We start from the raw sequence: 27406 nt of genomic DNA, 5'->3' as shown, positions 1-27406 counted from the left end.
TCTAAAATCGATTCTATTAGAGATAACATTTTAACCATTCAGCCGTCAGCTACAGCATCGCAGACAGTGCACTATAGACCCCCTGAGGAACAGTTCCACTCATTCTCTACTATAGGAGAGGAAGAATTGTATAAACTTGTTAAATCATCTAAACCAACAACATGTATGCTAGACCCTATACCATCTAAGCTCCTAAAAAAGGTGCTTCCAGAAGTCATAGATACTCTTCTGACAATTATTAATTCCTCATTGTCAGTAGGATATGTCCCCAAAACCTTTAAACTGGCTGTGATTTAAGCCTCTCATCAAAAAAACACAACTTGACCCCAAAGAACTAGCTAAAAATAGACTGATCTTGAATCTCCCTTTTCTGTCCAAGATACTAGAAAATGTAGTATTCTCACAATTATATTCCTTCTTAGACAAAAATGGTATCTGTGAGGATTTCCAGTCAGAATTTAGACCATATCATAGTACTGAGACTGCTCTCCTTAGAGTTACAAATTACCTGCTCTTATCAGCTGATTGTGGTTGTATCTCTCTATTAGTTCTTTTGGATCTTAGTGCTGCGTTTGACACTATTGATCACAACATTCTTTTGCATAGACTTGAACACTTTGTTGGCATTAATAGAAAGTGCATTAGCATGGTTTAAATTGTACTTATATGACCGCCATCAATTCGTAGCAGTGAATGAAGAGGTATCATGTCAATCACAAGTGCAGCATGGAGTATCTCAAGGCTAAGTACTAGGGCCGCTACTCTTCAAGCTTTATGTTTCCCTTGGGAGATATCATCAGGAAAAATGGTGTTAGCTTTCACTGTTATACTGATGATACTCAGCTCCAGGGCTTGACATTAACTTTTTTGCTCACTAGCCAAAATTACTAGCCACACACCATTTTTACAAGCCACATTTTTGTTGTTGTGAAATTACCTGATAAAAGTTGACTATGGCATGCTAATATTTACTTGAACTAGATGTACAACCCTTTTAAATATAAAACCACTGTACACACCAAAATCAAGACTAAATAAATGTATATTAATACAGGTCATTATCATTAGCTCTGATAAGGTTGTGTGTAAAGCTTCTTTTTAAAATAAAACCATGTATTAAAATAAAGACATAAAAAGTAGCTTCTTACTGCATAATAAAAGTGGTGCATGGATGTAGAAGATTAATAAAAAAGATAAACTAAACTGAAAAAAAAAAAAAAAAACTTTCAGCATTAGAAACACTGTCTGTTTAAATATCAGAATCAGACTCGGATTCACTTTATTAAACTACACTGGGAAATTATTTGTTACAAGTTGCAATGGATAGTAGGTCAGTCTCAAAACCTCACAAATAATGCATGCCATGGTTCGGACAAAGTTGCATTTATCTTCATTAAAATTTCAGGGGAATGTTCCTCTGTTTCAGTGTGTGTCATTTTTGTGCTCAGGCCCTAATAATGACTACTGATTAGGTTGCAACCCTCTACGGACGTCCAACTTGGCAATTGAAATCACCATTGGCTAGTAAATACTTTAGTTTACTCACTCGCCAGACTGATTGAAATATATCTATTGAGATATATATATATAATATTTGTAAAATGGAAAAGTTTTTTAAATACACTAACTTCAGAGGTGGTTGTTTTTTATGTCATTATGTCATTGTGGAAAAAACTAACAAAAATATTGATAGGATAATAATGATACAAATTCTAATAATAAGTACTATAAAACACTAATGATTACTAAGGATTAATGAGCTGCTAGATTCTTGAATATCAAACAGGTTTTGTGCGTTCGCTTGAACTGATTTGCTGAAATCAAAACAGGGACGATAATAGGTGAGCGCCAGCCAATGAGATTGCTGTTTGCGCACTAACTCCACCCACTACCGGAAAACCCGGCTGTTATTAAAAGCTGAAGACTTCCATAGGAACGCCGTTATTTTGACAGGAAAATACAATAAAGAATATTGTTTAAATGAAGCGAGTCAATTCACTCTCTCTCTCTCGGTCTCTGTGTGTGTGTGAGAGAAAGCGACTGCAATTTGTGCACCTTCACACCAGAGTTTACGGTACATCAAATACAGGTGCACTGCGTATCCATTGAGATTAAATGAGCAATAATCACAGATCGCTTGACAGAGAGTGAAACTCTGAAGACTTCAGTCAGAGTGATCGCGAGTGAATATATCTTTGCGCTAAACTTATACTTAACCTCCAACTCACACACTGGCAATTATTCAATCAATCAATCAATCAATCACCTTTATTTATATAGTGCTTTAAACAAAATACATTGCGTCAAAGCACTGAACAACATTCATTGGAAAACAGTGTCTCAATAATGCAAAATGATAGTTAAAGGCAGTTTATCATTGAATTCAGTGATGTCATCTCTGTTCAGTTTAAATAGTGTCTGTGCATTTATTTGCAATCAAGTCAATGACATCGCTGTAGATGAAGGGACCCCAACTAAGCAAGCCAGAGGCGACAGCTGCAAGGAACCGAAACTCCATCGGTGACAGAATGGAGAAAAAAAAACCTTGGGAGAAACCAGGCTCAGTTGGGGGGCCAGTTCTCCTCTGACCAGACGAAACCAGTAGTTCAATTCCAGACTGCAGCAAAGTCAGATTGTGCAGAAGATCATCTGTTTCCTGTGGTCTTGTCCTGGTGGTCCTCTGAGACAAGGTCTTTACAGGGGATCTGTATCTGGGACTCTAGTTGTCCTGGTCTCCGCTGTCTTTCAGGGCAGTAGAGGTCCTTTCTAGGTGCTGATCCACCATCTGGTCTGGATACGTACTGGATCCGGGTGACTGCAGTGACCCTCTGATCTGGATACAGACTGGATCTGGTGGCCACGGTGACCTCGGAATAAGAGAGAAACAGACAAATATTAGCGTAGATGCCATTCTTCTAATGATGTAGCAAGTACATTGGGTGTTATGGGAAGTGTTTCCGGTTCCGGTTTACCTAATTAATGCAGCCTAAAAATCCTTTAACGGATTTGGATATTAAAAGAATATTAGTATGTTATGTGTAAGTGTGTAAGTATGTTATTGGATGGTTGTTCTCCACGCTGAGTAAACAAACTACAGCTAGTCCAAAATGCAGCAGCAAGAGTTCTTACTAGAACCAGGAAGTGTGACCATATTAGCCCGGTCCTGTCCACACTGCACTGGCTCCCTATCAAACATCGTACAGATTTTAAAATGTTGCTTATTACTTATAAAGCCCTGAATGGTTTAGCACCTCAGTATTTGAATGAGCTCCTGTTACATTATAACTCCACGGACTCCACGTCCACTGCGTTCTCAGAACTCAGGCAATTTGATAATACCTAAAATATCAAAATCAACTGCGGGCAGTAGATCCTTTTCCTATTTGGCGCCTAAACTCTGGAATAACCTACCTAACATTGTTCGGGAGGCAGACACACTCTTGCAGTTTAAATCTAGATTAAAGACCCATCTCTTTAACCTGGCTTACCCATAACATACTAATATGCTTTTAATATCCAAATCCGTTAAAGTATTTTTAGGCTGCATTAATTAGGAAAACCGGAACCGGGAACACTTCCCATAACACCCTATGTACTTTCTACATCATTAGAAGAATGGCATCTATGCTAATATTAGTCTGTCTTTCTCTTATTCCGAGGTCACCGTAGCCACCAGATCCAGTCTGTGTCCAGATCAGAGGGTCACTGCAGTCACCTGGATCCAGTATCCAGACCAGTAGTGGATTGGCAACTAGAAAGGACCTCTACTGCCCTGAAAGACAGCGGAGACCAGGACAACTAGAGCCCCAGATACAGATCCCCTGTAAAGACCTCATCTCAGATGACCACCAGAACAAGACCACAGGAAACAATGATTCTTCTGCACAATCTGACTTTGCTGCAGCCTGGAATTGAACTGCTGGTTTCGTCTGGTCAGAGGAGAACTGGCCCCCCCAGCTGAGTGTGGTTTTTCACAAGGTTTTTTTCTCCATTCTGTCACCGATGGAGTTTAGGTTCTTTGCCGCTGTCGCCTCTGGCTTGCTTAGTTGGGGTCACTTCATCTACAGCGATATCGTTAACTTGATTGCAAATGAATGCACAGACACTAATTAAACTGAACAGAGATGATAACACTGAATTCAATGATGAACTGACTTTAATTGTCATTTTTCATTATTGACGCACTGTTTTCCTAATGAATGTTTTTTAGTTGCTTTGACGCAATGTATTTTGTTTAAAGCACTATATAAATAAAGATGACTTGACACATCTAACTTATAACAATGACAAACCATTGTTAACAGCAAAACTCATTCTGGAAAAATAAGGATTCCGTTTACTTCCAACGACTCAGCATCAGTGTGGAAAAGTCTGAAAGAGATCACCAATTACAAGACGCCATCCCCAGCATTGTGGAGAATCAACGGCTGGCAGACGATCTGAACGAGTTTTACTGCAGGTTTGAAAGAAGATCACCCATCACCTGTCCTGAACGCCTCTCCACACAACCGTTCACACCATTCACACCTCCTGCAACCAAACATGAACACCTCTTCAAACAACCACTCTCACCATTGACACCTCCTGCATTCTCCCTTTCCCCCACACCTGAAATACAGATAAGCGAGGATGCAGTGCACCAGGTCTTCCGGTAGCAGAAAAGGAAAAAAGCTCCAAGCCCACATTGTGTTACACCAGACTGTCTGACAGATTACTGGAACTGTGTGAAGTCCCTTCATGCTTCAAACACTCCACCGTCATCCCCACCCCAAATAAAATCCCAAATTACAGGACTTAATGATTACAGGCCTGTGGCTTTAATGTCTGTGGTCATGAAGTAATTTGAAAAACTGGTGCTGGCCCACCTGAAGGACATCACTGGGCCCTTGCTAGATCCTCCTTTTTTGCCTACAGAGCAAACAGGTCTGTGGACGATGCAGTACACATTGGACTGCATTATGTTCTGCAACACCTAGACCGGGGACTTATGTGAGGATCCTGTTTGTGGACTTCAGCTCGGACTTTAACACTATCATTTCAAACCTCCTCCTGGCCAAACTAAATCAGCTCTCCGTGCCCACCTCCATCTGTCAGTGGATCAACAGCTTCCTGACAGACAGGCAGCAGCTAGTGAGGCTGGGAAAATACACATCCAGCACCCGTACAAACAGCACCGGAGCTCCCCAGGGCTGTGTTCTCTCCCCACTGCTATTCTCCCTGTATACTATCGATCACATGTCTAAGGCCCCTTCTGTCAAGCTCCTGAAGTTTGCAGACAACACCACACTCATCGGCCTCATTCAGGATGGTGACGAGTCTGCTTACAACCTGGAGCTTAAAAACGCTCTAAACAGTGGAGATGATTGTGGACTTCAAAAGAAACCCCCGTACTCTCTCCCCACTCACCTTCATGAACAGCACTGTGACTGCAGTGGAGTCATTCAGGTTCCTGGGCACCACTATCTCTCAGGACCTGAAGTGGGACATTCACATTGACTCCATTGTGAAAAAGGCCCAGCAGATGTTGTACTTCCTTCACCAGCTACGATAGTTTAACCTGCCAGAAGAGCTGCTGAAACAGTTCTACTCCGCCATCATTGAATCCATCCTCTGCACTTCAGTAACTGTCTGGTTCAGCTCAGCTTCTAAATCTGACCTCAGAAGACTACAGAGGGTGGTCTGGACTGCTGAGCAAATCATTTGTACAACCCTCCCTTCTATTCAAGAACTGTACTTATCCAGAGTGAGAAAAAGGACTGGCAAAATCACTCTGAACCCCTCACATCCAGCACACTCCTTCTTTGAACTGTTGCCCTCTGGTCGACGCTACAGAGCACTGAGCACCAGAACAACCAGACACAGGAATAGTTTCTTCCCTCAGGCAATTTATCTAATGAACACTTAATAATAACTGTTGAACACACTACACTATTTATATTTATATACACATAATCTTATTTATCAACACACATACTTAGCGTACTTAAATTTTTGCACATAATATACCTGTACATACATAACTGCTTATTGTAATATACCTGCCATACAATAGTCAATTTGTATATTGTCATTCCTTACCTACTTATTTGTTTTTTTTATTCTTTTATTCTGTGTTTTTTGTTCTGTCGCTGTCATTCTGTTGCACTGCGGAGCTTCTGTCACGTAAACAGATTCCTCATACATGTAAAAAATTCTTGGCAATAAAGCTCATTCTGATTCTGATTCATATTGCCGGCTCACACACATGGACTGACGTCATGGCCTCTGTTTCCATGACGATCCTCAGCTCTGTCGCTTTCTCTAGCGATGGCTCATCAGTTGCAGCAGGCAATGGCTCTCCATCAGCGGTGGGCTCGGGCATGCGCTCCATGCATTGGGGAGATGGTGGGCTGGGCACTGGGTCAGGAGTGGCATTGGCGATAAACTCCTGGGAACTGGTCGGGAACAGAGATTAATTTTTCACCAGTGTCCCCTCCACAAAGGCCATCCTCATCCTCAGATTGGGAACTGTCCTCGGATGACGGCGCTCTGTTCACGTGCATTCTATTGAGGTGTTACTTTTCAACTGCATGACAGATAATTATATATAACAATAATTGTCTTGTCATGCTATATAAATTAAAACAATACTGATACGTCATTTTCATTTCCTTTCTCATACTCTGATGATATGAAATCAAATTTACTTTTGATTCTTCTATCTGAAGAATTCTTCTATCTGAAGACCTGATCCTCCCACTGTGGATAAACAATGCAATACATTTTTTAAATGTAGTGGGTTGTTCTTCTGTTAGCCTAAAGATCAGCTTAAAGAGCCACACAGATGGGAAATCAAAAATTACCTGTATTACAGTGTATGATGTAGCTGTCCATCAGTGTAAACAATGTGCAAAGTAATTAAACCAAAAAATACATGATTTATAAAGTAATTGGCTTCTAAGGTAAGGAGTCGACTCTGAATCGCTAAAACGAGTCGTTATAGATTTCAAATCTTCTGCCCATCTCTATGTACATCACTAGGAACACTTTGCATAATAATCTCCACCTACCGTGTTGAGAGAAACGAAACTCTGACCTGCCCCACCCCCCCACACAGACGCTCTGGTTGGTGTGATAGCATCATGTCGAGGAGACAGTGTGTTTTTAATTGTAAAGGCAAGTTTGTTTTATTTTCACTGCTAAAAAATGAAGATCAGAAGAACCAATGGCTAAAATTCATTTTTACCACAATACCAGAGCAGTACAACAAATCCCTTTTGTTGTGTTCACAACATTTCACTGATGACTGCTTTTCTAATCTCGGTGAGTACAAGGCGGGATTTTCAAAGCGTTTGGCCATAAAAAAGTGTTCATTACCAACTTTATTTAGAACAACGAGCATCTCCGAATCACAACGCGAAGTATGATTATGAAGTTATGTGTTTGTTTTCTCCCGAGCGTCTTATCAGTATGTGTGCTGTCTGCAGCCTTTGTCTGCGCTGATCGTCATTTACAAACACGTCATTAAAATGAAGTGTAACAAGTGCTGCTAACAGATATTCTGTGATAAAAGTAATCCATATGAAAACAACGCAATGTCCGTTTTTCATGTCTCCCTTCATTATATCTAATGTGACCACGCCCCCGCGCTGAACGCGCTATTCAGATTCAAACTGAAGCGCGCAGCTTGAATACACCCACACAGAAGAAAAAGCAGCCAGACTGTTCAAGTTTTTCATTTTACTGTTTGCTTCGCGATGAGTGGAATAAGACATAATTCACCCCAAAAAGATGCTAACGCATGCTAACCAATCAAAACTATGTCAGTTGACCAATCACAACACAGTATGCTACCGAAAGGTGAGGTTTATAGAAACTGAGTCTTTTGAACAGCTTCGCGCGAACCGTTTGGGGATCTCTGAGAATTGAGGTCATTTTAAAATGATATGTTGACAAAATGACAATGTTTTTTAACCTTGGATGGATTTAAACCTATTGTACAGGACTTATAAACAGTGATAGGAAGCTTAGAATTTTCATCTTACTGGCTCTTTAATTTAGCACACAATAATTTACATAACGATAATTTCATGGACATGGCAAGTTAAAAGTTCCTTTAAAAACAAACAAAAATGTTAAATACATGTGACTTGATGCCTCAAGACTGCTAACGTATGAAGGTATAATTAACACTGGATTTATTTAACATGCATTATGTACCATGTATTGAGTTCAGTGTAAAATGGATTGAGTAAAGAAGGTAATATACAAGACTTGGTATGTCCTTGTGCTTTGGACACAAACTTTCAATAATAAAAAAAAGTTATTTGACCCGTGTTATGGCCTTTTATTTATTTAGACGATTTGAATAATGTAAAGTTGTGGCCTAGTGGTTAGAGAGTTTGACTCCTAATCCTATGGTTGTGGGTTTGAATCTCGGGTCGGCAATAACACGACTTAGGTGTCCTTGAGCAAGGCATCAAACCCCCAACTGCTCCCTGGGCACTGCAGCATAAATGATGAACACTGCTCTCTGTGTGTGAGTTCATGGTGTGTGTGTACACTTTGGATGGGTTAAATGTAGAGCATGAATTCTGAGTATAAATCAACATTCTTGGCTGAATGTCATTTCACTTTAAAGGTTAATGTTTTTTTTTCTTCTGTGCATTATAATGAAGGCTTTTTAAAACTGCACAGCGTTTTTAGATTTTTAAACATCATAGGGATACATGATAGGAAATTTCTCCGTAGTTAGTGTAGGATGGACTATGAAAGATGATCGAACCAATCAGATTAGGTATGGGGCGGGTCGATGTGCAGCCCGATATAACGATATATCGGCAACAGACTCATATCAGCGAATAAAATCGGCTAAACGATATATTGGTCGGGCTGTAGTAATATGGACTACATTTATGGTTCTTCTTTGCTGGTCAATACATGGAATAATGGTCTATTCTCAAAACATGGACAAAGAGCAGCTGGAAATTCTACTCAATATTTATTTTTTATGTTCTATGGAAGAGAGTCATAAGGATTGGAATGAAATGAAGCGGAGCAAATGATGACATAATTTTCTAAATGTTTTTGTGCTTGAGTCAGATGAGGCCTATTTTAAAAGACATTTTTATGTTTCTGCATAAAATGTGAAATTCATATTTGTTCCAAGTTGCTCTGGTAGGAATGCAAGACTATTACACAGTGTAATCAGCATCAGCAAGAGAAAGACCTTGCACTGATCCAAAAGTTAAATGTAATAATTCCGTGTCAAATAGTTTAGTAAAGTTAAGTACTTCTAAACAAGCCTGAAGTTGAGAAACGTCTCAAGCGCCCTGATCTCGCATGAGTGTCAAATCTTGCAAAACAACAGAGGCTGTAGGCTTCTGTCCTCAGCAAACTCTGTTTGAGAACATGTCAGCCTGGATGGCCAAACACACACTGTGTATACAGTGTCAATCACAGTGTTGACACGAAACATTTCCCATGGAAGAAAGGATTTGACTGAAACCCAACTGTGTTACGCGAGGCTATTAATTTGAGAACAGATGTCTTTAGGATAGAAACTCCCTCTAAAGCCCCACTCGAGAGGTCCAGAAAGGAAAACACTAAAAGAACTGCGCTGTCATGGGAGGAATTCCACAGTCGAACCACAGAGAAGCAGCAATACGAAAGCATGTAACACAGAAACCATATCTCTAGAAAGTGTTCTCTTAGTAGAGCTCTACATGCCTCATTCCCTGATGGATGTTTGATAATTAATGAGCCCTGTCTGAACCGCTGATAAGCTCTTTTCACCATGCAAAGATTAATCTCTTCCTGAGACTTACTATTTAAAAAAGGAATGTGACAATAAGAAAACACTTCTGAAGAGGACATGAAGGTGGTTACAAATATGGCATTGTAAATGGTTGACAATGTGTTACTATTCAATTGCTAATGCTCTATTTTATTTTACTTATTTCCCCCCAAGATAAATAAGTTAAAGTCAGAGTGCTTGACATTGAACAATTGGTACCAGATAAGTTATGCATACAAATATAATATTTTATATATACCGTATTTTTCGGACTATAAGTCGCACCTGAGTATAAGTCGCATCAGTCCCAAAATACGTCATGACGAGGAAAAAAACAAGTCGCACTGGACTATAAAGTCCCATTTATTTAGAACCAAAAACCGAGAGAAAACATTACCATCTACAGCCGCGAGAGGGCGCTCTATGCTGCTCAGAGTAGGCTACAGGACCACAAAGCAGCATAGAGCACCCTCTCCTGGCTCTAGATGGTAATGTGTGTGTGTGTGTGTGTGTGTGTGTGTGTGTGTGTGTGTGTTTGTGTATAATGTACAGTACGGAGTGAGTGGTGACAAATAGGAGTGAGCATGGTCAAGAAAAAAATAAAATGCTAATATACATATTCTTAAGAGTTTTTTTCTTTGTATGCATGTTAGTATCTGGTATATTATTAGAATCAATTGAACCTTAAACTGAAACCATACAAACTTTTGTTGTCGCTTGAAATAAAATAACTGTTGCAGGGCTACAAACTGTGACTAAAATGGTTGCATTTGCGACCTTGAATATGAAATTGCGAGTTAAGTTTTGCTGAGGTTGAGACTGGTGACTAGGCCTATATGTATTTACATGTTTACACAAATTATTGTTTTGCGATCTTTTGTAACGTTTGTGCATTAAACGGAAAGTTCTAGAGGAAAAAAAGTTTCAAACTGTCCTCATCTCTTCCTGGCAGCAGTGCTGGCAAACACCTCATAACACACACTTGATGCTGATAAACTCAAAAAAAGATGAGACAAACAACTCACAGTATAATTGTAATGTTAAAATGTAAAATAATAAAAATAATAATAATTATAATAATAATAATAATAATAATATTTTTTTTAAATATATTTTTTCAGTCTAAACTAACCTTGCTTTTTCATTAAAGATCAAATAACATGATATTTTAAGGGACTTACTGCACTGACCTTGACACAGTCAAGCTCTATATGATACAATTTCCCTTTTTTTTCGTGTTGGTCACATCACATGACCTCTGGCAGACAATTTTTTTTTTCTAATATACTGTGAAGGAATAATGATTATGAGAAACTGCTTAAGGTTTTCATTAAACATGCTTTTTCTTCATTATGGTATCAGACAGTCATACCACCCTGATATTTTTTACTCTATACCCCCCCAAAAAAGATCTAAATGAATTTTAATTCAGAAATTAACGTACAAGAATTAGAAAAGGCTCTTAGGCTAATTTATGTATGGTTTGCTCATTTACTTTAAAATTTTAAATTTATTGATACACTGTATAAAAAAATGGAACAAGCTATTTTCTTAAATTAAGGTAACACTATTACACTTAATATTTTTGAGTAGTTTTTCAGGCTTGATTTTTTTAATGGAATATACCTGAATAAATCATGCGAAATCTCCTAAATTAATCTACAACACAATGAATTTAATATAATTTTAAGTTGATTCTCAAAATTCTGTGATTTTGAGTGAGATCGGTTTCTATTTGACTCCAGGTTATTTTATACATTTAAAAGACTGTATACAGCCAATCAGCTCAAGTAGGAAAATACTTGAGAAATACTGGAAAGTACTGCACTAGCTCTAGCAAAGCTACTGCACATTGATCAAGGCTTAATGTCTTAGAGAAGAAGTATCCATAACCAGATGCTCTACTCTTGTGAACAATGGTGATGATTGCACTGTGCAATGGAAACTTCTATGTAACAGAAACTCTTTCAAATGTCAAATATAACTGAACATTATACAGTTAAATCAGTTTCTCAATTCAAGCCCCAAAACTGCTCAAGTTTCCTTTAAAAAAAGAAAAAAGCATCTCTTGGTTTTCTCTTGGAGGAAAAAGTCCTCAATATTTTCTATACAACAGTGAATCACAATCTTTTTAATGAAATCTACACATTATTTTTAATTATCACCTTTTAAATGAAAAATACAAGTCCCATGATTCACTTTTTGACAGTGTATAGGCCAAAAAATAGCATGGCATTACTGACCCATAAAGCATGAGTGGTGCTAAGGCTCACAAAGAAAAAATGCCACGTATTTGAATAACGTCAAGCCTCATCACATTCCACACATGCTATCATGGTTAAAGTTTGGGTCGTATTGTTGTAAAATTTTCTGGTGGTGACGAAAGTACGGAAAAAAGAGGTTATTCACTTCTGTTCAGGTCTATTCATTACATCTGAAGTCTCTCCACTAGGCGATCCCGTGAGAAATTCAGACCATTCTCATAAGTTGTGACCACAAAGCCAGATTGTGTTCACATTTGAGAGAAATCGGCTGCCTCAGTCAAACCCTTTGTTATGTGGGGAGTTAAAGCCTCGTTAGTGTGGCCGTCTCTGTAATCCACTCTTTGTGATCCTGATGTGTCATAAAGCTGTTTTCCATCTCTCTTTAACTCCTCGTTCTTCACCAGTGCATCATTAAATGAATACCACATGTGTCCGCCGACTCCATAAAGGAGAGATGTGATTTAGGCTCCCATTCCACCAGCATTACAAGCAGTTGAAAGGACTCCAGGCCCGGGCCCCGCTGCTCTCTCACAGCACTTCCTGCCGACTGGAGGCAGGGCGCCCTCCCCAGGGAGCAGCCCTGCATCTGGACTTGGCCTCAGATCATTTTCCCAGGAAACATGCACTCTTCGTAGCATGGCTACAACAGCCTGGCACTCTACACCAACCCCCACAAACCAACTCATTCCCACTCACAGCACTGAAGAGCATCAGTGAAGCTACGAACAGAACTCATACTTTAATGTCACTTCTTGCTCATGTAAATGATACAATAAAAATCATGTGGGTTTTTCTACATTTTACTTGGTAGACGATACAAATTAACACTAACCCTAAACCTGTGACACATGAAAATATAGTCAAACAAAAATACATTACCAAAAAAAAAAGGAACATTTAATAATTTAATATTAAACAGATGGATCATTAATGCTCACATTTTGATGAATTGATAAATAAAATGTTTATCTTTAAATAAAATTTACATCTGGAAAAATATTATTAACAACATAGAAGTACTTTTTACTGTGGATTGGACTGTTTGAGTCCAATTTAAGTCAGCTGTGAGTAGTCTCCTGTAGGGAGTGCTCTTTGTGTGATGCACAGCATTGCTGCCTATGTAAGAAGTGTTTTAATTCAGACTTTCATTACTGTCTAATGCATTTATAGTTGGTTGGTTGCTATGTAGGCAGTGAGTATCTAGGCAGTTCACTGGGTTTTGGAGCACAGCTGCAGTCTCACTTCAGAGCCAGAAATACTTGAATAGCTTCTCCAGATACTGACTAGTCAGTGTAACAGCACTTTAATCAGAAAGTATCAGACGCTGCTTGAAGTTTTTGGGGCACGCAGGTCTCTCATTGTGATATATTACACTTGTCTGAGGTTTTTTTTTTTTGTCTCAGGTAGTGCATGCAGTAATTTTTTTCGTCACATGCAATAAAATAGATTTCCACTCAACAGTCTGTGATAACGCAGATATACCTGGCTTGCCATACTCAGACTGAAAACTGATCAGCAGGCTGCGAGAACAAGGAAACAAGAAACACACTCCACAATCTGGTCTCTTTACATCCATTTTGTGTATTCCACCCAGTGGGAGAAAATGTTGCTTGAACAAAAGTTCTTGAGGGCTCCAGTGGGATCACGGCACCATTTCAGAACCTTTATTTCCATGGCATTACTAATTCAGTTCACTGTGGGAAGACTGTCCATTGCCTATTTTTCTCCCAGTTGGAACAGACATTCTGGCTTCATTTCCACTAGTGCAGCATATTTAACCCCATCAATGCTGAATTCTTTACAATCCCAATCCACTCTACCACGTCAAAACACAATCATGAAAACATGGTATATACTGTATATAGGTTACACTTTAAAATATAGACCAGTTCGCACTATTAACTACACTGAACAAAATGATAAACTAAACACTTTTGTTTTTGCCACCATTTTTTTTTAGTTTAACTCAAAGATCTAAGACGTTTTCTATGTACACAAAAGGCCTATTTCTCTCAAATACTGTTCACAAATCTGTCTAAATCTGTGTTATTGAGCACTTTCATCCACCTCACAGGTGTGGCATATCAAGATGCTGGTTAGACAGCATGATTATTGCACAGGTGGGGTGGTCCCACTGCACTTTTCTCTCCACTGACTTACATTCATACGCATGCGAATGCGTCAGACCAGAAACGCAAGCTCATGCAAAAAAATTAGCATTTCGCTGCATTCCAAAGTTCAAGTTTGGTGAACTCTGACCTGCGAATTCACATCATGTGAAGATGTGGGACCAGTAGAAGATCGATACGTCACCGCGTGACCTCTCTGTACAGAAATTCAAAGAAAGGAAGCGCTAAATAACTTATCTATAGTGCAGCATCCTATTTTATATAATGCATTTTTAAAAGTTTATATATAAAAAAAAAAAGAGGCTGCATGGTTCGCAGTGTCAGTGGAAACAGGAGCATTTGAATGAGGACGTTTTATAATTTTGTATAGCTTAGGGTGTACATATTTATATAGAGAGAGAAACAGATAGTACAATATAGTACGTTAATCTTGCTCCCGCACATATTCGCAGCGGCATCCGAAATAATTTCGCACGTTTAAAGTTTAGTGTGACCGCCCCTTTAGGCTGGCCACAATAAAAGGCCACTCTAAAAGCTGCAGTTTTACAATATTTTTTTTTGGGGGGGGGGGGGCAGTCAGTATCTGGTGTGACCACCATTTGCCTCACGCAGTGCAACACATCTCCTTCACATGGAAATTGATCAGATTGTTGATTGTGGCCTGTGGGATGTTGGTCCACTCCTCTTCAGTGGCTGTGTGAAGTTGCTGGATATTGGCAGGAACTGGAACACACTGTCGTATCCATCGATACCGAGCATCCCAAACATACTCGGTGGGTGACATGTCTGGTGGGTGCTGGCCATGCAAGAACTGGGATGTTTTCAGCTTCCAGAATGTTGTGTAAACATCCTTGCAACATGGGGCCATGCATTAACATGCTGCAACATGAGGTGATGGTCATGGATGAATGGCACAACAATGGGCCTCAGGATCTTGTCAAGGTATCTCTGTGCACCTGTGTTCATTGTTCATAGTATATGCCTGCCCATACCATATAACCCCACCGCCACCATGGGCCACTCGATCCACAACGTTGACATCAGCAAACCGCTCACCCACACAACACCATACACGCTGTTTGCCATCTGCACTGTACCGTGAAAACCGGGATTCATCCGTGAAGAGAACACCTCTCCACAGTGCCAGGCGCAATCGATTGTGAGCATTTGCCCACTCAAGTCTGTTACGACGACGAGCTGCAGTCAGGTCGAGACCCCGATGAGGGCTGCGAGCAGCAGATGAACTTTCCTGAGACGGTTTCTGACAGTTTGTGCAGAAATTCTTTGTTAATGCAAACTGATTGTTGTAGCAACTGTCCGTGTGGCTGGTCTCAGACGATCTTGGAGGTGAAGATGCTGGATGTGGAGGTTCTGGGCTGGTGTGGTTACATGTGGTCTGTGGTTGGATGTACTGCCAAATTCTCTAAAACGCCTTTGGAGACGGCTTATGGTAGAGAAATGAACATTCAGTTCACGGGCAACAGCTCTGGTGGACATTCCTGCAGTCAGCATGCCAACTGCATGCTCTCTCAAAACTCGCGACACCTGTGGCATTGTGCTGGTGATTGTGATGAAACTACACATTTTAGAGTGGTCTTTTATTGTGGCCAGCCTAAGACACACCTGTGTAATAATCACACTGTCTAATCAGCATCTTGATATGCCACACCGGTGAGGTGGATGGATATCTCGGCAAAGGAGAAGTGCTCAATAACAGATTTAACATGTTTTTTAATAGCAAGAATTGGATCTTAAAGCGTGACCATAAAATATAAGCTTGTAGTGTACTTAGAAAAAGGAGTTAATTTAACATACTATTAAAATGAGTCCTTACTACAGAATAAGTATAAATAAATAATTAAACCTGTATGACATGCATTTAAACATAATTGTAACTATACTTTTACAATTACTTAATTATTAGTATATTTAAAATTAATATATTGGTCTTGGGTGTCCCCAGAATTTGTGAAGCTTCAGCTTAAAATACCTGATGGATAATTTATTATAACATCTGGAAAATTCAATTTTTGGGGTGTGTCAAAAATAAATAAAAAATAGCTGTTTTGCTGTGTATTGTTTTAAATGTAAATGAGCTGCATATTCCTACGCTGTCTTCAGAAGAGAGCATAGCGTATATAATACAAATTTGAAATTTTACTTAAAATTGTACTAAAAGTAGCCATGTAGTTCATTACATTATATTTATTACATACTTTTTAAGATTTGAAGTACACAAAAAAATGCACACAAAACACAATTAAGTGCATTTCTTTTCACAAGCAGATACTTACTCAGTGATACCGCATCTGTCAGTTGTTAGACTAGTTGATAGCCAAGTTACCTACACTTTTTGAATAGTTTCCCCAACAATGTTAAAGTGTCTGGACTCTGGAGTCATAGTTCTATAACAATATGCAAAAACAGCTGAGATGGCAGAACATTGAACTCATTGGAAAACAAACATGCAAACAGTTCAAGCCTATTGTGTAGGTCCACTGAAAAAAGACCTTAAAAAACACTAACAACTTTCCCATCAATGGCTGCAAAAAGAGCTGTATGTGCATGTGATTGAACTACATCTTTGTGTCAAAATCAAGCATGTCTTTCCATGCTCCCCTACCTCGTCTGGAGAGCCTAAAGTCTATTCCTTCTGTGTGGTTCTCCTTATCGTTTCCAACAAAGAGAGTCGAGAGAGACTGTTTGTATGAAACCCAAAAGGGGGATGTTCTAAAGCTCCCAAATCATAACAAATCAGTGGTGTACCTCCGGCACTGGGCTAAGCAGATTACTGTCATTTTCCACAACTTGTCCCTTGCAGCTAACAACCTCCAATTAGCAAATCCCGCTGCGCGCATCTATGCCCTGACGGCGAGTTACTGTGACAGGCGAAGAAATTAGAAGTTTGGCATGTTAATCCACCATGCTCTAGCAAGTCGGGACTACCGTCGAACTGCTTTGAGGGGATATACAAATTCAAGGCACCTCTCACCCACATAGACACAAACAACAATTGTGAAAAACAAAAAGGAAAAACAGGCCTACAGCAAAGTGCAGCACCATTGAGTTTAGAACAGTCACAGACTGCTAACGGCTAACACAACAGACAGACAGATGGATAGAAAGCAGGGCGTGTGGTTTTGACACGACTCCATTGTGTCAAGAACAACCTGCTCTGCACAGCTGAAATGTGATAGAGTGTTAAATGAAAAATGTAGCAAAGCTAATTATTGGACTCAAGACTTAATATATCACGCAGTCTAACACAAAGGACAGTTAATGTCACACAGTGGGTCTCTTTCACTAACAACGGAACCAAACTTCTCACAATTATTTTTTTTTCTCAACCAGATGCTCGACCTGATGACAACTATTTGTTACTCTTAGAAAATATATAGTATGATGATCCATAAAGATGTGCTTTTTTCTGAGAATATATATATATATATATATATATATATATATATATATATAAATATATATATATATATATATATAGTTTTTGTGGGTTTTATTTGGATGACCAAATTCAGAATTACATTTAAAGCAGATGTATTGGTGAATCAAGAAAATGTGAGTTTAGTAGGGCTTTGAATCTTTAATAGACAAATAGATTTGATACATGGTTCACAGGCTTTGAGCACAAAAAGTTTTATTGTAGCTTCATAAAATTGCAGTTGAACCACTGATGTCAGATGGACTATTGTAACGATGTCCTGCTTTACTACGTTACTGTCCCTTGACCTTGGTAGAACCCTTGCTGTCTATGGAGGGTAAGAAATCTGTCAGATTTCATAAAAATATCTTTATTTATGTTCCAAATATGAATGGAGGTCTTACTGGTTTGGAACAACATGTAATTAATGACAGAATTCAAATTTGGGGTGAACTAACTTTTTTAAACCGTTTATTGTGGTGAGTGCAATGCACATGTTTTCTTTCACTGGTAATCGCCATGCAATGAATTATCAATTATCATTTGATTCAAGACTATAAAGACATTTATAAAGCTAAGAGATATAATTTGATCATGTGATAGTCAGTGACCATTATGTTTATATATTTTACTTGACCAAAATGTTTTTATTTGCAATACAAGAATCCATGTTTTAAGATTGCATTGCATCAGTAGGATTTGTAAATCGATGCTTCGAGGAAACAAGTGAATAATTACACCTCCAATGATTAGGGAATGCAACCCAGTGTCTTATGGCTTTTACCCAAGATCTCACTGGGAACACATCATACAGTTTGACAAGCATCAACTGTTAAGAGGACCATAAACACATTGTCTTACCTGTCTCTGCTGTGCCATTTTGAAACTGATTCCGGCACTATGTTGATTGAGTGGAGACCTTTGACTTAAAGGCTTTGTTTGAAGGCAGGCAGATGGCTGCATGGGCAGCTGGCAGTTCTGAAAGTGCATGCCCTGGCCTGCTGTAGATGGCTGCTGTTGCATGGTTGTTTTGTTTGGTGGAGCAGCCATGATGGGCATTTGTTGGCTCATGGTGGAAGGTGGTGCTTTAGGGCTGAAATGCAGCAGGGGTTTAGTGCTGATAACCTTCGTGTCCATGTGATGGGATGGGTTGAATTCATTGGGTTTGAGAAAGCAGTTGGACATGCCTTTGGCCTGACCAGTACTCTGAGCATTGAGTCTCTGCTGAGAAAGGGAAACATTACCTGGAAGAGTCTCCTGACTGAAAGAGCCAGGAGTTTGGTGGACACCTAAGGCGGTAGACCAGTTCCTAACCCCTGCTGCTTGACTCTGCTGATGGTTGTGGAGCATAGAGTTGGGCTGATGTTGGTTAGCGGCCATTTGCTTTAGCTGCTCAGCATGTGACATCTCAGGCCATGCTGGACGACCTAGAGAGGGACCTCCAGTCGGTACCTGACCATGGTGTCCTGAAGTGATGGGTGAGGTGGATAAATTTGTGTTGGCCATGGAGAAAGAAGGTCCGGCAGAGGCTGGTCTTAGTTGTGGAGAACTTCCAGTGGCCTGGCTAAAATCTGGTGAGTACTCTGTCTTGATCGGCTTATCCAAGTGAATACAAGGAGGAGCCGCACCAGCTGAACTGGGCCGACCAAGATCCAGGCCAAAGTCATCATCTTGCTTTAGCATCTTCTCCAGCTCTAGATCATTGAGTGATGGCACGGTCTTGGTGAGCTCATCGAACAAATCCTGGAGCTCTGGGTCAATCTGTCCACTTACTTCATCTTTGAAATCAAATGTCATCGTGGCATGATCCGTGGACGACTGGCCACAGGTCTGAACTTCAGTTGGCTCCTTCTTCATATCCCTTAGAGTTGTGTTGAATAAATCACTGCTGATTCCATGAGGCATCATGAAGGTGTCCTTTCTTCGAGGGATGTTACCTTGGGTGGCATCGCCAACCAATCTTTGAGTCTGCCCTGAAGCCAAAGCACAGCAACCAGAACGAAAAGAGCTGGGTTCCATGCGGAGGCGCTTGAAGTCGGACCCTGACGCCCCACAGGAGAGGCCATTCTGCTTGGATGTATATCCAGGAGACTGCGCTTCAATCTTTCTCCTCAGTCCTTGCTGAAAATGCAAAGAATGTAAAGTCAGTGAGGCATTTTACTGATCTCATATTGTTTTACAAGTCAGGTGAAAAAATGTCCAAACAGACTGTTTGATTGACAGTTAAAGGGTTACTGCTCTACAGATCTGATCAAAAGAATTCTTCAAAAGCCTTACGCTAGCTTTCAAAAATGAACTAATGTTCTGCACAACTGGGAGAGACAAGGGCACATAATGTAACAAGACCATCTCTATCTAATTAATGACCTCTTATTAAAATACACTTTGATGTTTCAAACCAATTAAAACTATGATGGGAGTTCTAAATATTAGTGTATAAAATTGTATTCTGTGGACAAGCTATCTCTGAAAATTGATACAGTTTTGCAATATACTGCCGAGACACTTTAGCCTTGTTCAGATGTCCATTTTTGAATTTCAAAAGAGACTTATTAGATTTAAAATGGAAAGTTGAATGATTTCTCACATGGCACTAATAGGGTAATGTGTCTGCAGATATAGGGTAAACTCTGACTTACTAAGAATGCATGTGCTAGACATTTGGTTTAATTTTCTAATAATTCCATGCAAGTTGTGCACATAGTAAGCTCTCATGTAAATTTTTTTTTTTTTTTACTAGATTCACAACAGTTGCTAACATTAGGGGTACTCCGATCAGGATTTTTGAGGCCGATCACCGATCGCAGAAAGCAGTATCTGCCGATCCAATCACTTATTAAAGCCTTCTTTTTATCATGTAGAATTACTTATAGAGATGATCCAATAAAGATTTTTAGACATTTCTTGAATTAAATTTGTGAAAATCAATTCCTCTCTCAGCTGACTCTTGTGAGAGGATTTTGTTTTAATTTTTTTTTCATTTGAGGGGTGGAGGGGGCCATTTTTTTTCAAAAATATATATTTCTTTCACCTAAATGTTTGATCATGCACTGTATTTTTGTTTTTGCAATCGTGCAAGCCTGGTTTTGTGAGCTGTATGTGAGGTTCACACATACTCTGTTTGCAGTGTGTATATAGTCCATGTTTGGTACAGAAGCAACATGCACTGTGCTTTCACACAGCAGTCTGCTCCTGATCCATGGATGTTTACCACAAACACAACATTTAACCATTATTTTGATTTTAAATTCAAACATTGTTACTTAAATGCTTTTTCAACATTGCGATCCTTTTTTTTTTTTTTTTTTTTTACAAACTACAGTATAACAAGCTTTCATGAATCATTCAATGCTTTTTACCTTTGCATTTACTTTTAGATTTATTAAGTTGCTAAAGCATTTACATTTATTCATTTATCAGACGCTTTTATCCAAAGCGACTTAAGAATGAGGACAGCGGAAGCAATCAAAAACAACAAAAAGAGCAATGATATATAAGTGCTATAACAAGCCTCAGTTAGCTTAACACAGTACACGTAGCTATAGTAACGAAAGCAATTTCATGTGCATCACACTCTTATTTTAATGCAGTTGTTAAGATTGGGGTTATTTCAGCAAACAGTTTCATACATTTTAACAGCGTTGAGTTAAACAGTGATGCGCACACATTTTAGACACTTTTTAATGTTTTTACTTAGCTCGCTTATAGTGCAGACGTGCTGTAATTTGAAGCCATTTGCATTTTGAGAGAAAAAGAGCACGCAGTGATTCATTCATGCTTTTTGAAATTCTATCTCGCAGAAACTTTTTCAAATTGCTTTATCAGTTATTTTATTAACTCTCTGAAGTCGATTAACGCGTATACGCATTACGAGGCATTTTCTCCTCATAACCCGAAAATAACTTAAATTACACTTTCAGTTTTGATCGTACAGATAAGAGCAATATATCGATCGAATCTATAAAGGGTCTACTTTTTTTGCATACAGACATAATAACAACAAAACTTTGTGCATTTATAAAATAAAGATAACAAACAAGGTGTGCTGTCTGCAGCCTTTGTCTGCGCTGATCTTCATTTACAAACACGTCATTAAAATGAACTGTAACTCCGTGTATACTCAACGGAGAGACATAAGAGATATCTATAGAAAGCTTGACATGTCTACTTTGAAATTAAACAAGTGCCACCGAAAACAAATATTCTGTGATAAAGTAATCCATATGAAAATAACGCGTCTGTTTTTCAGGTCTCCCTTCATTATCTTCTAATGTGACCACGCCCCCGCGCTTAACGCGCTATTCAGATTCAAACTGAAGCGCGCGGCTTGAATACGCCCACACAGAAGAAAAAGCAGCGAGACTGTTCTTCAAGTTTTTTATTTTTTATTTTACTGTTTGCTTTGCGATGAGAGGAATAAGACATAGTTCACCCCGAAAAGATGTGATGTGGTTGAGGATTTGAGAAATGGATTTCCTCAGAAAAAAAAAAGAATTAAGCACATTATTCAGCAAGTCACTTTTTATTTATTTATATACTTGTACTAGTTTTCACATAACTTGTAAACATTTTACTAATTAGACTTTTTCCAAACTATAATTCCTGATTAACTGTATAATCAAATGAAATATGTAGTTTCAGTAACAATATACAATACTATACAATTCAAAAGCTTGATGTAAATAATATAAATGTAACAAATAAATGTAACTGTAACAAATGTAACACAATGCTGTTCTTTCAATTTATCCCCCTAAAAAACCTGAAAAAAATATTCTCAGCTCTTTTCAACATTATTAATAATAATAATGATAATAATAACAATAAGTCTTTTTTTTTTTTTTTTTTGTAGAACATCTGATTGTTAAAAGGATTTCTGAAGGATTGTGTGACTGGAGTAATGATGCAAAAAAATTTGTTTGAAAGTCAGCTTTGATTGTTCCTAATAAACTGTTTAACTGCACTCCCAAGTGGATATTAAATTATGTTGTGGGATAATTAAATATATGCTAAATAAACTACAAACATAAAATTATATAGATTTATTTAGTCCTCACCTTCTTTCTTTTAACTCCTCCCTCTCAGTGACACAAGCTGACTGAAAGGGTCATTATGTCTCAGGTCTTTGTCTTCTCAGGTGTAAATAACAATGATATTCATGATAGTTGATGCCTTCTCGCATATGACTTTTACCAACAAAAAGTGTCTTAGAAAATTTAAATCAATATATATATTTTTTCTTTAAGTGAGTAAATAAGATGATTTTCGCAAAATTTAGAAAGAAAAATTCTAGGCTACAAGCTCCAGTTCTCAAAAGTCCCGGGAACCGATGTTCTGTATGTGTTTTATGGCCTCATTCAAGTGATTTAACATTTTTAGTTTTTCACTAACCACACATAAAGGTTTTTTGTTTTCTCAAAAACACAATCATGTACATACATGCTGCACACATATTATTATAGCACAGTTTGTGCTGATTACAGTTATATTAGACTTTACCCATTTAGATGTTTATAAGAAACTGAAAAAATATCATGGCATGACAAAACTTCTCCAGGCCCCATAAATACCCTTAGACTCCAGAGGGTTAAGAAAATATGAATTGTACCTCACCTAAAGCATTGTAATTATTTACCCACGCTGGGCAGAGACTGAGCCGCTGGATGTCATGCAAAACCTCTCACGGCAGGCGCTTCATCAGCTTGAGATCGGCTTTTTAGTTAACACTGATCAATGTTCCCAAAACGATTATCAGCCGATTGTGATCGTTATATGAACTAGGGCTGTCACTTTTGTGAAAAAAAACATTTTAGATTTTTAAGACATAAGTGTTCATTGAATCGATCGTTAAATCGATTTTCCATGTCTAAAAAAAACGTTTCCTTTTTCAACATCAAATAACGGACGAATGCAAAGAGAGTGCTGGAAATGCACAAGTCAGCAATATTTCTTATTTATTGGCATGAAGTTTCATGCAGAACAGCAACAGGAGTGTAACATTCTCGAAAAAATGTATATGCAGAGGGGACGGCTGCCATAACAAAAGAAAAACATCACTGCAGGCTTCAACCCGGCTGCATTTATGATTTAGGCACTGCAAAAACCTCCAAGATTATTTTAAATAATAATTCAATCCATTTCAAACAACTGTTCAAAAAAATTAAACTTTAAATGGACTTGAGTTTTTTTATTGAACGTAACGGACACTTAGGCCAGGCTCCAATAAGCACTAGGCAGGCATATTGAAATGCACAAAAAGTTACAAATTTATTGTACAGGAAAACAAGTCGATCAACATTTTCGGGGTCCAGAGCAGAGCGTTTTTTATTCACTGTATGTCCAGCTGTTGAGAAGACGTGCTCCGACCACACTGATGTCCCAGGGACACTCAGATACAGCTGCGCAAGGTCTGTCAGCTTGCAATGGTCCTTTTCATGACTCAGAATCTCCTGTAACTAGATGCGCAAATGAGGAAAATTCGTGTCTACCACGCCGTGAGACCTCCAGACGCACGTAAACGCGTCCATACATTGACTTAACATTAAAATCATTCGCGCCAGATGCTCTATTCGCGTTTGGTGTGAATACAGGGAGGTCGCTTTCGATGTCACTGGGTCTTGTAGGCGCGTAAAATTGCTGATATTTTATATCTAGCTTTCCCAATGCATACTGCACTTTCGGATTTCTTTATTTTCTTTTTCTGCTTGTTTGTGAGTTTTGTTACATCTATATTTTTTAATTGTTTAATTCTTTTAAAATGAATAGTGTACATATTTGGTTAAAATCGATTCCCTATTTTCATTTTCAAAACTTTTTTTGGTTGGACCGATCGATTGTGCAATCGATTTTTAAACTAATAGTGACAGCCCTAATATGAACAATTGGAGAACCCCGAGCTAACATGAATAAATTTGTTGAAATCTAGATTCATTTTAAATTAAGGAGCTCATGCCCATAGTTAGTAATTAGCATAATACATGCACAAACCATCTTCTGTACAGCCATTCATCACTCTCTTCAGGCACATTGCTCTCTAAAGATGTGGTTTTGCGCTGAGAGAATGCACCAAGGTCTTTGAGTAAACACAAAACAACTTTTATAGAAGTCTAGACTACATGTGATCAGCTATATTTTTATGCAGCACCTGTCACAGCTATGATCTTTTTTTTTTTTTTTTTTTTTTAAAAGACCTGTTTTTGGGGTCACTTAGTTATTGTTACCTATGCATATAGACTTTTTTTCCTTAACACAACCCATGTTTCTAATGCCACCACAAGTGATTTCTATATTTCTGTTTGTTGGTTAGTTTCTCTATTTTACAATCTGCAAACTTATTGATAAATCAATTTTTGTGTGTAAACCTTTACACAGGTTTTATACACAAATATGTGTGCACACACACACTGCTACAGTTAATAAGACCCATTCTTAATCATATCATGTATATCCCTCCATCTTCACTAATCCACCTGTTTTGCTCGCAGCAGGCCTGTGCTCCCTGAAAACATTTGCTGAAAAAGAAAAAAATCCTTCCAAAAACGAGTGTCTCGAAGCCTAGTATTAACTGTGTGGATAAATTTAGCCATTAGATTGATGCTGTTAGACAAAAGAAGGCTTTATCTGTGTCCCTCATTTGCATGAATTACATTTCCCACTGTTGGCTTGCTGTAAAGATAGCAACATTTTCCTTGTGCAAAAACTGTTCCCTTTGTTCCTCAAGTCTTCATTTATGTAAATTTGGCTTGAACAATGACTCATAAGTAACATTTAAATAGCTGTGTAGAGACAAATGTAGACCAATACTTGAATATAGAACAACTTTCATTTTAAAGATACACTATTAGAGTTAAAAATGTTTTATCAGGTAAATAAAAAATTAACTTCACTAAATTAACTGACTGTTGAGTTATATATGTATATACACTGTATTATTGCTGGTGTAGCCTAACTTAACAAGGAATATTCACATACAAATGAACGAACTTTACTACTTTACCTTACACCAACAAAATAATTTTAGATCAGTAGAAACTGCTCCAACATCTGCACGTTTTCAGTTTTACGATGAAGCATGATGAATGTAATTTAAAAGACAGCATAATCATGAAGTAGCTGCTGACTGAAACCACCCTTACCAACATTATTTCCACTCAGCCGCAATATTGCCTGCACATTGATATGCATAGTTATTTAAACACCATCTGACATTACTGCCTACAGAGAGAGAGATGTATGTTCAGCCCGGCTTCATTATCAGCGCAGGGAAGAGTGACTGTAGAGCAGTTTTCGCTGTAGCGGCAAATTGGAGGCTTTTCCATTTACTGGAAATATTACTGGGTTGGGATTTTTTTTATGCCTTCAGGACTGGGAGTGATCACAGTTCTCCACACCCCACCCCCATCTTTGTGTCTCAGTAGCCAGTATAATATTTAAATTAGCTATGAACGGCATGCTGGCATCAGTATCAAATTACTTTTCCACTGTCTGACTCAACCAGGTTACAGCATTTGTTCATACAAGTTCACAGGGATGGAGCGAGATTTGATTTAGGCAGGGCATCAAGGTGTTTGTGTGTGTGTGTCAATGCTTGTGTGTTATGTTTTTAGGCCGTTATGTGCTATTCAAACCCCTCTGCAAACAGTTATGGTTAACATGGTCTCTCCTTCCGTTGTTTGAACCATGTTGGTTTCCTCACACATTTACACACATGCAAAGTGCACACTTTTCAAAAACACAGCTAATTGTTGACATCCTAAAATATATAGTGTGAAATATATAGTGTCTTTAAATGGAATGTAATATAGATAGATTTTACAGCATATTATGTTATTGTGCACAAGAAAATTATCTATGTTAGATGACATGCCATAATGATACGAAACTATGCTTCCAACCACAGGTTTTTAGGTCCACATTCTGAGATCAATCTCGGGATGTGTTTGTGTCAGTGGGATTTGATTTAGTGATAATATTTTAGCCAGGCTGATGATCTGGCCAGTATTTCACCAATTCATTTTTTTTTCTCTCTTTGGCCATGAATTATGTGGCCATATTGTGCAAAATAAATGTTTATCTCACTATTCTTACATTTTATGATAAAAGTGCATATCAAAAACTTGCAAAATAAAAGTGTTGTCTCTTGCACATTTCATGTCACCACTTCAGTGGTGCTAAAAGAATATACAAATTTCCCCAAAACAGATGAACGCACATTTAGATGGTTTAAACCTAACCAACAGCAAAAGCAAATGTGGGGTAAAAATACATTTGCAAAGTGAAATTTTGCACCAGGTGAGCTACAAAGCAAGTATTGTCAATATGTCTTACATATTGAGCTGGTTATGTGATGCACTATGATGAAATTGTTTTGAGGTCACTACATAGTATTGTCCAACGGACCATGTAAAAATAAGCCTTCATTAATCAATAATGTCTCTTTGCAATCATAATTTGTGTAAAAAGGAATAAAGGTTGTTTTACTGTCACTATTATTATTTCAGCTAGAAACTGCATTGAAATGGAGTTTAGCAAAAATGTATGTAGAGGCAGGCTTTATTGTAATGGAAAATTAGGTTATCAGCCACTGTATAACCAATACTAGAGTTTTTCCTCTGGTTTTTTTTTGCTGGCAAGTGATTAACCAAATAGCACGCTTCTCTGTACAGTCTGAGCTATCATTCATCATTCACACACAGTGCAGGATAGATAACATGCAAATGTAATACTCAACCATAAGTGGGAGAAATACTGATGCTTGCTAAAATGATACAACACAGAACATTTTATGCAACATCAGTCAAAC

The 27406-nt window shown here is 38.3% G+C and overlaps 1 protein-coding gene across 1 annotated transcript in view; it reads right to left on the bottom strand.

The window, feature by feature from the left end:
- zmp:0000001236 (mastermind-like protein 2) overlaps positions 1–27406 on the bottom strand; it is a 76666-nt gene that overhangs the window by 10117 nt on the left and 39143 nt on the right. Inside the window, exon 3 of the mRNA XM_052577145.1 lies at positions 18466–19725. Coding sequence (XP_052433105.1) covers positions 18466–19725 — 1260 coding nt within the window. The remainder of the gene's footprint in view (positions 1–18465; positions 19726–27406) is intronic.

The sequence above is a fragment of the Carassius gibelio genome, chromosome B15, assembly GCF_023724105.1.
Source record: "Carassius gibelio isolate Cgi1373 ecotype wild population from Czech Republic chromosome B15, carGib1.2-hapl.c, whole genome shotgun sequence".
Taxonomy (NCBI): domain Eukaryota; kingdom Metazoa; phylum Chordata; class Actinopteri; order Cypriniformes; family Cyprinidae; genus Carassius; species Carassius gibelio.
This window is presented reverse-complemented; position numbering and strand designations above follow the sequence as displayed.